At 48.0% G+C, this 11,778-nt stretch overlaps 2 protein-coding genes across 2 annotated transcripts; one reads left to right on the top strand and one right to left on the bottom strand.

Moving 5' to 3' along the window:
* The first annotated feature begins 5,857 nt into the window (after positions 1 to 5,857).
* Positions 5,858 to 7,382, top strand: LOC121019928 (basic proline-rich protein-like). The gene is made up of 2 exons (XM_040459751.1): positions 5,858 to 6,669; positions 6,827 to 7,382. The coding sequence occupies exons 1-2, from the start codon at positions 5,858 to 5,860 to the stop codon at positions 7,095 to 7,097; spliced, it is 1,083 nt and encodes a 360-aa protein (XP_040315685.1). The 3' UTR covers positions 7,098 to 7,382.
* A 1,026-nt stretch (positions 7,383 to 8,408) lies between these two features.
* On the bottom strand, positions 8,409 to 11,771 carry PPP1R3D (protein phosphatase 1 regulatory subunit 3D). Its single transcript, XM_040459804.1, has one exon. The coding sequence runs from the start codon at positions 11,616 to 11,618 to the stop codon at positions 10,725 to 10,727; it is 894 nt and encodes a 297-aa protein (XP_040315738.1). The 5' UTR covers positions 11,619 to 11,771; the 3' UTR covers positions 8,409 to 10,724.
* Between the last annotated feature and the right edge of the window lie 7 nt (positions 11,772 to 11,778).

Genomic DNA, 11,778 nt, shown 5'->3' on the forward strand with positions numbered 1-11,778 from the left:
TACCAAAGCCAGACAATGACACTACAAGAAATTACAAAGTACTGAAAGAAGAAACTACAAACACAAATTCTACAGCCAGCAAAAATACTATTCAAAATTAAAGGGAAGAGGTTTAGAGGAAACATACCTCAACATAATAAAGACTCCTACATGGAAAATGCACAGCTAACCTCATACTCGATGGTGAAAAACAGAGCTTTTCCCTTAATGTCAGGAACAAGACAAGGATGTCCACTCACACCACTTTTATTCAACACAGTACTGGAAGTCCTAGCCACAGCAATCAGACAAGAAAAAGAATAAAAGGCATTCAAATTGGCAAAGAAGAAGTAAAACTCTCATTATTTGCATATGACACGGTAGTATATATAGAATACTCTGAAGACTCAACCTAAAACTACTAGAGCTGATAAATGAATTCAGTAAGGTCACAGGATACAAAATCAACATACAGAATTCTGTTGCATTTCTACACACTAATAACAAAGTAGCGGGAGAGAAATTTAGAAAACAATTCCAGGGGCGCCTGGGTGGCGCAGTCGGTTGAGCGTCCGACTTCAGCCAGGTCACGATCTCGCGGTCCGTGGGTTCGAGCCCCGCGTCGGGCTCTGGGCTGATGGCTCGGAGCCCGGAGCCTGTTTCCGATTCTGTGTCTCCCTCTCTCTCTGCCCCTCCCCTGTTCATGCTCTGTCTCTCTCTGTCCCAAAAATAAATAAACGTTGAAAAAAAAAAATTTAGAAAACAATTCCACTTACAATTGCACCAAAAATAATAAACACCTAGGAATAAACTTAAACAAGGAGGTAAAAGACCTGTACTCTGAAAACTATAAAACACTGATGAAAGAAATTGAAGACAGACACAAATAAATGGAATGATACTAGGATAGGGAGAGCAAATATTATTAAAATGTCCTTACTATTCAAAGTCATCTCCAGATTTAATACAATCCCTGTCAAAATACCAAGAACGCTCTTCACAGAACTAGAAAAAATAATCCTAAAATGTGATTGAACCACAAACACCCCAAATAGCCAAATCAATCTTGAAAAAGAAGAAAAATGGAGGTATCACAATCCCAGATTTCAAGGCATACTACAAAGCTGTAAAAGAGAAGTCAAAATTGTATGGTACTGGCACACAGACACATGGATCAATAGAACAAAACAGAAAACCCAGAAACAGGGGTGCCTGGGTGGCTCAGTTGGTGGAATGTCCCACTATTGGTTTTGTTTGGCTCAGGTCATGATCTCACAGTAGTGAGATTAAGCCCCATGTCCGGCTTTGCACTGAGCATGGAGCCTGCTTGCAATTCTCTCTCCTTCTCTCTCTGCCCCTCCTCTGCTTGTGTGCACTCTGTCTCCCCACTAAAAAAAAAAAAAAAAAAATTAATTAAAAAAAAAAAGCCCAGAAATAAACCTACAATTAAATGGTCAATTAGTCTTTGACAAAGGAGGTAAGAATAGGCAATGTGAAAAAGACCCTCTCTTCAACAAATGGTTCTGGGAAAACCGGACACCTACATGCAAAAGAATGAAACTGGACCACTTTCTTATACCATACGCAAATATAAATTCAAAAATGGATTAAAGATCTAAATGTGAAATATGAAACCATAAAAATACTAAAAAGAGCACAGGCAGTAATTTCCCTGAAATTAGCCATAGCAACATTTTTCCAGATAGGTCTCCTAAGCCATGGAAAACAAAATAAAAAATAAACTACTGGGACCACATGAAAATAAAAGGCCTGCACAGCAAAGAAAACAATCAACAAAACAAAAAGATAACCTACTGGACGGGAGAAAGGTATTTGCAAATGATATTATCTGATAAGGGGTTAGCATCCAAAATATATAAAGAACTTATACAACATCAAAAACACAATCCAGTCAAAAAATGAGCATAAGACATGAATACAGACATTTCTCCAAAGAAGACATACAAGTCGCCAACAGACACATTGAAAAGATGCTCAACATCATTCATCTTTGGGAAATGCAAATCAAAACCACCATGAGATATAACCTTACACCTGTCAGAATGGTGAAAATCGACAACACAAGAAACGACAAGTTTTGGCAAGGATGTGGAGAAAAAGGAACCTTTCTGCAGTGTTGATCAGAATGCAAACTGGTGCAGCCAGTGTGGAAAACAGTTCCTCAAAAAAGTAAAAATCAGGGTGCCTGGATGGCTCAGTCAGTTGAACACCCAACTTTTGGTTTCAGCTCAGGTCATGATCCCAGGGTTGTAGGATTCGGCCCCACGTTAAGCTCCACGCTGAGCATGGAGCCTATTTGCAATTCTTTTTTTCTCTTTCTCTCTCTCTGCATCCCTCTCCCCCATTCACCCACTCTCTCTCTCCCTTAAGAAAAAAGAAAGGAAGAAAGAAAGAAAAAATAGAACTACCATATGATCCAGTAATTCCAATGCTGGGTCATTACCCAGAGTACGAAAACACTAATTCGAAAAGATCTATGTACTCCTATGTTTACCGCAGGATTATTTATAGTAGGAAAATTATGGAAAAAGCCCAAGTGACCACGGATAGATGAACAGATACAGAAGATGTGGTATATATACACATGTATGTATGCGTGTGTATGTATATATGTACATACATATGTATGTAGTAGAATATTACTCAGCCATAAAAAAAAAAAAAAGAAATCTTGCCACTTGCAACAATATGGATGGATCTAGAGGGTATAATGTTAAGTGATGTAAGTCAGAGAAAGACCAATACCACATGATTTCAGTCATATATGGAATTTAAGGAACAAAACAAACAAAGGAAAAAAGAGACAAAAAACAGACTCTTAAATATGGAGAACAAACTAGTGGTTACCAGAGGGAAGGAGAGTGGCGGGATGGGTGAAACAGGTAAAGGGGATCAAGAGTACACATATTGTGGTGAACACTGAGTAACATGGAGAATTGTTGAATCCCTACATTTTCTGCCTGAAACCAATGCAACCCTGCACATTAGTTATACTGGAATTTAAAAAATTTTTTAATAAGATAAAATATAAAATTAAAGGGAAGAATAATCTTTTTTGATAGTAAAACATATTACAAAGTCACAATTACCAAACAAAAAAACAACAGTGTTAAGAATAGGAAACAACTGGACCAATAAAACAAAACAGAATGCAAATGCACACCCCATGCATATATTGTAAGTTCATGTATACATAAAGCTTCATAAATCACAGGGAAGAGGTAAACTAGTTGATAACTGGTATTAGGAAAACTGACTTACCACGTGAAAACAAATTAGACCTCTATCTCCCACCATTCACAAAAATAAAGTCTAGATGAATTAACTATCCAATGTAGTAAGCGTTTAAAAACTACTAGAAGGAATACATACAGGAGAATATCCCAATGACCTTGAAATACAGAGGCATCTAAGACACAAAAAGTATAAAGCATAAATATAGGAGCTTTTTGTACATCATTGTCTCTCTCTTACACACACACACACAATTTTATTAAGGAGCACACAGGAATCTCTATTCATTCAGAATCCAGAACTGGCCCAGCAAGTCCTAGAGCCACGAACACATTAATTCTTGTAATTCACCACCTTCAGGCCCCAGAGAAACACTTTCCTTGCCTACGCCCTTGGAAGAAGGGGACTTTAGTTAATTACACTATTCTGTTTATTTTATATACCTTAGAATCTTCTATTTTAAAAGTTTAAAGGCGTGGGGGGAGGCTAAAACAATGCTGAGAAGGTTGCAGGTTGTGCTGACACTGACACTTTTGTTTCTGCTTTAGAATGGAGGTAGAATTTAAGAAACCTAAGCGCTCAAGTATGAGAAAAGACATTAATTCACTGTCAAATCCTTCTGTTAGCAGAACAAGAATACAGCTGATTCTTGCATAATGAAGAACTGATCCTTAACAGTGCCAAACGCCCATTTTCTTGCTTTTCTTTGCATTTCAACTTGTGGCTCTACAAGTACCAGCAACTCCGTGCACAGCTGCGCCTGGTGACTGAGGAACATCTTGTAGTTCTAAGCGATTCATAGTATTCTTTAATTTGTACACATGTAAATCTAGACATAAATTGCATGAGCATAATATGGATTCTATCATAGCAGAGGGCAAGTAAACACTAGAATAATGACTAAGTTTATGTTTATAAAAAATTTAGTAAGATTCAATTATTCAAAAATAATTTCAGCATTATTAAAAGAATTTTAAGATTAATGTTCATTAATAATTTGTATTTTATCTTAATCTTAAGAGAATTTTAATATTTCAAAAATTTTTACGGAAAAGTATTTTTATACTATGTCATGTTCCTATGACAATATTCTCAAATTAGATTTTGAAAGCAATTACATATTGTTTTAATCCTTAAATCATACTGTCCATAAAACACAAAAGTAAAAGTCTTGATTGTAACATATTGGTGATTTATCCAAAATTAAAAATTATGGCATATATAACTTCTGACCTACATAGATCGATATTTCATTACCTATCCAAAATTCACCAGTCCATCACCAAAGATTCAGTTAATCTTTGATATTTTGCCAACATTCAATCATAAAAATAATAGCTTTACACATATTTGTCTATTTTATTGTGATGAAGGTATATCTGTAAAACTGAAGACTAGAACATTTTATTTAACATTTGAAAACTTGGTTAAAAAGTTTAAATACTTAAAATATATTTTAGGGACATCAATTTGTACTCTTTTCCTAGGGCCAGCAACTTTGGGGGCAGGCATGCCTACGTCCTTATTGCTTTTCTGCCTCCCCAAATAAAACAATTTGGATTTGAATCTAAAATGTACTTTACGAAGTACTGTTGAGACGTGAAATACAGCAAAAATCACTTATGGCCAAGAGGCACAAAAATGCTAACAAGATGGTTTAGTTCCTAGACTACCTTCCTGCAAGATGTCAGCCAAGGAAAACTGATTAGGATCTACGCAGGTCGATTGAAAGGGAGAAAACTAAACAATCCGGTGACCTGTCCCTCCGTCGCAAGGCCGAATGCCTACTGGCCTCAAGAGAGACAAAAACTGAGCACCGTTCATTAAACAAGCCAGACATTTGCAGCTGAGCGATTAAGGCCGACTCTAGAAGGAAACAAAGCGGATACACTCAACTGCTAGAACGCGTGACCCCCTCCTAAAATATCCTTCCGAGGTACCACGCAACAGAACGGGAACACCAAGAGGACGTAAGAAACCCGGCACAGGACACTTTTCACAGAGAGTGTGGGGCTGTGTGTCCAAGCAGGCTTTGAGCCCCGGTCCACTTAGGGGCAAGACAGAACCAGTGAGGAGGTGATGGATGCGAACACGAAGGCGGATGAGGGCGGAGGTTTGAGAAACGACCAGACAACTTGACAAACAGGGGGGGGCGTGTACTTTCCCCGCAAAGCTGAACAGACACTTAGCAGCCTGGGATCAACACAAGGTCCCCTCCAGCACCGGCCGGACGGCTCACATTTACAAATGCAAAGAGGAGGCCGACCCCGCCCGAGGGACGGGAGGAAGGGGGGGGGTGCGCAACGGGGGACGGGGGCGGGGGCGGCGGGATGGAGACAAGGGAGGACGGGGGAAGGGGGAGGAGGACGGGGGGGGGGGGGTGCCGGAGACCGGGGATACGGGGTGGGGAACGGGGTAGACGGGAGGGCAGGGGTTGGGGGTAGGGTCGGGGGTCTGGGAAACGGGAGGACGGGTGCGCGCGGGGGGCCGGGTGGGGGTGACGGGGTGGGGGGGGCCCGGTGGGGGTGACGGGGTGGGCGGGCCGGGGGGCCTAAAGGACGGGAGAGGAGCGAGCACCACCTTTCTGAAATGTTCACCCCAACTGTGTCATCAAACCCCCGTGATGGTATTACCATGGAGGCCAGCACGCGCTCCCATTTTATCCGAGCAGGGCAGGCGGCGCTCAGGGAGAAGGCCGCACGGGGCACGGAAGGCCAGGGAGGGGAGCACGTTGGCCACCGCTAGCCGGCGCGCGGAAACGGCACCCGCAGACGGAAGCGCTACCAGCCCAGCCCCGCACCCCAGCGGGGAGCGCGGACCACCCCGCCACACCCACGCCAACGGCGGCCAGCCCGCCCCCACCGGCGTCCCCCGACAGGCGGCACGCGGACCCGGAGGGGCCCCGCCCGGATCCTCCCGGCCCACACCTGCCACACCCACGCCTGGGCTGCCGGCACGCCCCCACCGGCGTCCCTCGAGGGGCGCAGCGCGGACCCGACCCCGCCCAGCTCCGCCCCGCCCAGCTCCTCCCGGCCCACTGCGCGGTCTGCGCGAGGCCGGCCCGGCGGGGGTCCGCCTCGCAATCCCGCCACCGCGCCGCCCAAGTCGTTTTCACAACGGCTCCGCCTCAACCGTCGGGAGATGGCCGCCCCCACCCCCGGCCCCGCCGCCAGAGGCCGGCCCGGTGCCGCGGTCCTTCTCCACACAGCCCCGCCCATCAGGGTGGCCCGCCACGGCCCCCGGCCCAACCTGCCTCCGCGTCGCGCCCACGGAGCCGCCGTTACGGTCCGCCGCCCCGCCCCGCGTCTCAGGCCTCAGCACCTCACCTCAGGAGGCCGACGGAGAGCGGGAAGCGTCTGCCCAATCGGCGCCGCCTGCGTGCGGGACCCCGTCCTATCAGCGCGGCACGCAAGCCAGGCTCCGCCCCCCGTGCCCGTCAGCGACGCCGGGGTCGCCTGAGTCGGGGGGGGGGCCGGGGGGGGGCGCGACTCCTGGCCTTACTGGGTAGGTGGACTGCGGCGCCTAGGCCACGAGCCCTGCCCCTGCCCCGGCCTCGCGGACGCGCCCCAGGAGCCCTGACTCGCCTCTGCAGGATGCCGGTCGGCCCCAGGAGACTCCCTGGCTATCCACCACCACTCTGGACGTCGACGGCTGGACGGGGCCGCAGAGACCCGGGGTACCAGCCTAACCCGCGAGGGGGGCGAGGGTCCGACTCCCTGGAGGAACACACACTGTGGCCCGCGGACGACCGCAGAGGCAGGGCGGACGGGTCCCCACTGACTCTCGCGTACTGCCCCTGCTGCTTGACTTTACGGGCCGGCCACCTGCTCCACCCGGCCACGCCCCCGGAGGTCACGCCCTGAAGACCACGCCCCCTGACGCCCCGCCCCCGCCCCGCCCCCGCCCCATCTTCATTTCCTAGAAGCAGGAGGTGCCAGGTTCTGCTGTCCTCATTAGCCAAACCCCAGACTCCTGAGGGGCACCAGGCCCAGGCCATCTAGGGGCGGTACTGGGCACAGTCATCGACAATATATTCCAGGCTGTTAGAATATTTCCATTTGAAGTGTCAGTTTAAACGATAAGATCAATGGATGCTTGGTGTTTAAAAACATACATGGATACAGCAGACAAGCACTTCAAAATTTAAACTACTGATTTCTCATCTTGCCACTTTTTAGTAGAGAGAAAAAAATAATTGTCCTTTCTATTGTTTCATGTGTCTGGAAAGCATAAGGATTGTTTAGTAATACCACATGGAAGATCAAAGCAGATCAACTTAATCTTACTTGTTTTTAAATGGGTTTTTAGAATGTGGTGTTAGATGGAAAAACCTCATCAATCAATCACAATTGGACTTTCAGTTAAATTTAACAAGCACTTATTGGGAACACCCCATCACAGGGCAGAGCAGGTGGATTCTGGTATAGGTTTGCATGCTGACTTTGCTCCTTACCAGCTGTGGGTCTTTCGAAGAATTAAGCCTCTCTGAGCTTCATTCTCATCAGCTAAGAAAATAGGGGCATTATCTACCTGGTAATTTTCAGAGTCTAATGAAATCAATACATGCAGTAGCTATCACTGTGGGCAAGCCAGTGAGAATGAGTGAGTGCACAATAAATGTCACAGTTTCCTTCCCCTACGTGCCAGGCTCTGCACCGGGTGAGGGAAGGCAGATACACACTCATCACTCCATACACAGGATTCAGTAAGTACTGAAAGAACAGTAGAATAACTATCCCATACCCTACATTCCCTTAGAGCTTTCTTCCTATGTTAGCATCGACCTGGCATAAAGATTGTATCTCACGGGGCACCCGGGTGGCTCAGTCGGTTGGGCGACCGACTTCGGCTCAGGTCATGATCTCACGGCTTGTGATTTCGCGCTCCGCATCAGGCTCTGTGCGGACAGCTCGGAGCCTGGAGCCTGCTTCTGATTATGTGTCTCCTTCTCTCTCTGCCCCTCCCCCACTCATGCTCTGTCTCTCTCTCTCTGTCTCAGAAATAAACATTAAAAAAATTAAAAAAAAAAAAACTATCTCAGTTTCTCAAAGACATACACAACTGTGCTGAAGCTGAGGTACAATCACAATTCTTTTTTGGTAAGGCCCTAAATTTGATAGTGCTTTAGGAAGGACAACACATATATGAAATGATTTAAACAAACAAGAAGTTTCTCAAGTCTTTTTTCTGTATTAGACCACAAGAAAAACATTCATCAGATAACAATGTATGCACATACTTTAATATTTAGGCTTGAGTGAAATCATCTTAAGTGACATTAAAATATGTTTGGGGAGACAACCCCACAATTGCACAATCCACTGCAAAATTTTAACATGTAAGCAATATAACTGTGTTAGGGTCTGAAAGTTCTCCTTAAGCTGAACTTTTATCAACTCCTGAATCAACTAGGCAGGTATATTTAAGTTTTTAAATTTTTAAATGTTGATTTTTTTAAAGGCACGTTGAGGTTCTCTTAATATCGAAGACAAAACATTTACTTTATATTCTGTAACCAGAACCTTTTTGGCAAGTGACTGTCACATGGATAAGATTCTTACATGCCTTTACACAACAATACATTTGGCAGCTCTAACTCTTACACCTGAATACTCTGGACAATTGTCTTGCATTCTGGGCTGGGGCCAACGACACAGCAGCCAAGGCTCTCACAGGCTTGCTGACCTAATTGGACAGTTTGTTAAACAGCAGGAAATGGAACCAGGCTTCTGTCTCTCTTGCATATCAATGTAGTGCACAGTGCTAATAACCAAAGGTTGTTCAATTTAATTACAATACCTTAAATCAAAATTCAGTGTTGTTATTATCAAAAGGTACCAAAGAACGCCATCCCTCTTCTTGGAATTTCAGAAACCCAGAAGTTGCAGTTATAAAAACAAGTTGGTTAAAAGGCAAAACACATCTTTTACATATTGATTTGATAAATGTCAGTAAGTATTCAAAAATTTAGAGTGAATTTATTCTATCACAGATTCATCCCACCGGTTTCAGCTGTATCAGAACCAAACATCACAAGCTGGAGACCCTGTTCATATTAGCAGTGCTGGCATCTGCTGTCAGAAACCACCACTCAGCACCAAAAGAAATGATCAGCGCCTTGCTGGGTGTTTGAAGTCATTGTGGCATTCAGCAGGGGACAATGGCCTTGACTTCTTGGGAGATTTAAAAAACAAAACAAAACAAAGAAGACAAAGCATTTAACAGTTTAAAAACTGGGGGGGGGGGGGGGAACCCCAGACGGATGTTAGAAACTCTATCTGAAGGCACAAGGATGTTAGAAACTCTATCCGAATAAAGTTGGCAGATAGCTGATAAAACTGGGCATATATAAATACAACTTAAAACGATTAAAAAGTATAAATGTTTGTGACTTTTTTCCTCTAGGGCTCTGGCTATTGATGAAAACACCTTCTAGTTCCACTTGGTAACCTGACTTCTGAAATATGACTGCTGGGAATTTTCTGACACTTAAGCAGACATAAAAAAGAGTCACCTTAATCATCAAAAAGGTAATTGCAAAGGGCATTGTTGCCTGAAATTACTCCATAGAGCTGTCTGGAAATTGAAATAACTTAAGGCAGAATTTCTTAAAATGTTTAGGTAGTCTCAACCTAAACAGAATGGCCTGATCACATGCAGATACAGAACTGTCAAACACGAAGAAGGGAAACTCACAAAGAGAGAAGAGAGACTCCAAGAGAAGGGGCTGTTTGGCTAGTTTAAAAGTTAAGCTTTTCCCTCTTCCTTGGCTCTTCCTTTCCTTTTCCACGGCCTAACCAGGGCAGCCTGAACTCCCAGGAATGGTTGTATGATGACTGATGAGGCATAAATTTCTTGCCTATTAATAGTTTCCCACTGTTAGAGGTCTACAGGCTTTGGCAAGCAAACCTAGTCTCAGGTTTTCCTTGTCCCAGGGCAGAAATGCCTCAAGGAACGACGGTGGGGGTCACACCATGCGTTCTGTTTACAATGGGCACAAACACACCAGACTGACTTATTCTTTAGCTTGTTAAACCCAGAATGTTCCTGAGAAGGCATCCAGTAAGGGTAAAATGTTCCAACATCACAATGATAATAAATAACAGCTACGTTTACAGAGACCCAATCAGGACACATGCACAAGCCACAGGCCTTTCCGAAAAACAAACCAACTGACCCCACCTGGACCGTCGCCGGAGGGGCCAACACTGCCATGCATCTACCCCCCCTCCCCCCCCCCCGCCCCCAGCACCCTCCCCCGACCCCGGGCGTGACACTACTCGGCCTTCTGGCCACCTGAGGCTACTTTTTGAGACCTAGCGACACAGGCAGTTCAAGTAGAAGATGGGAAGGGCCACTTCCCAGGGACCCTGCAGCGGGAAAGGAGGTCAGAAGACTCAGGCAGGGGGTGGCGTGTGAGGAAGCGTCGCCGCCTGGCCCGGAGTGCCCAGCGTGGGAACCACTGCGGGGCGGCCTTAGAGGGGACTCGCTCAGATGAAGTGGATCCAGCTCTCTTCGCACTCCCCGCGAGGCATGTGCAGCGCGTGGTTGCGGCACGTGAGGCTGTAGTCTCGGCCGTGGTTGTTGTCCCAGTACTCGGCGCCGGCCACTCGGTAGCGGAGCGCGAAGTGCACGCGCGAGCCGAGCTCCAGCAGGAAGGGAGGCACCGGGAAGCCGAAGGCGAAGACATCCTCTGTGCCCGCTGCGCCCGCGGGCCCGCGCCACCTGGCCACCGCCTCGTGCGCGCTGCGCCAGTCTGAGAAGGTGTAGCGCACCGCCACCTGCTTCTCGAAGGCCACGTTGCGCACGCGCACCGTGCCGCTGATGCCCAGGTCCGAGCAGGTGACGCGCTCCAGACAGACGAGCTGCCGCCCCAGGCGCTCGCCGAAGTCCGCGGCCTCGACGGGCGGCGGGAAGTCGGGGACCAGGCACTGCAGGGTGAACTCCAGGTCCTGGCTGCTGCAGCACAGGTCCGAGTTGATGGCGAGGCGCGACAGCACGTGCAGCGGCACCGACGGGTCTTCGCCCGCGTTGAACACCTTGACCTGCGCCAGCTCCAGGCCCAGCGCGTCGGCGAAGCGCACGCGGAGCTGCCGGCTGCAGCCCGGCCGGCAGGCGGCTCCCGGCGCGCCCCCGGCCTTCTGGCGGCGCTCGGGCGAGCTGGGCAGCGAGCGCGCCCGCCGCAGGATGATGGGCCGAAGCGGGGGGTCGCAGCCGGACGGCTCCGGAGGTGGCGGCGGCGCGCGGCCCGGGCTCCCGGGGGGCCTGCAGGGCCGTGGCTCCCGAGCCGTGCCGCCGTCCAGGTCTGAGAGGCAGCTGAGGCTCCGCGGGGCGGGCTTCCGGGGCCCCGGGACCGGCGTCGCCGGGCCGAGACCGCCGGACATGGCCCGGCCAGCCGTCGGGCTACGGGGAGGGGGAAACGAGGGGCGGCCTCCGGACCCCGCGCCCCCTACCTCGGGGTCCCCGCCGGGCCGGAACGGCAGCGTGCAGGGAGCGTCTAGGGCGGGCTGCGCTCTCCCCTCGCCCGCCACCGCGCCCCCCCCC

This window comes from Herpailurus yagouaroundi, unplaced genomic scaffold (assembly GCF_014898765.1).
Source record: "Herpailurus yagouaroundi ecotype Mexico unplaced genomic scaffold, PumYag 246, whole genome shotgun sequence".
Taxonomy (NCBI): Eukaryota; Metazoa; Chordata; class Mammalia; order Carnivora; family Felidae; genus Herpailurus; species Herpailurus yagouaroundi.

Coding starts and splice junctions, on each gene's coding strand:
- LOC121019928 (XM_040459751.1), top strand. CDS start 5,858: ATGGTATTACCATGGAGGCCAGCACGCGCTCCCATTTTATCCGAGCAG. Junction 6,670..6,826: donor AGGCTCCGCCCCCCGTGCCC/GTCAGCGACGCC, acceptor TCGCCTCTGCAG/GATGCCGGTCGGCCCCAGGA.
- PPP1R3D (XM_040459804.1), bottom strand. CDS start 11,618: ATGTCCGGCGGTCTCGGCCCGGCGACGCCGGTCCCGGGGCCCCGGAAG.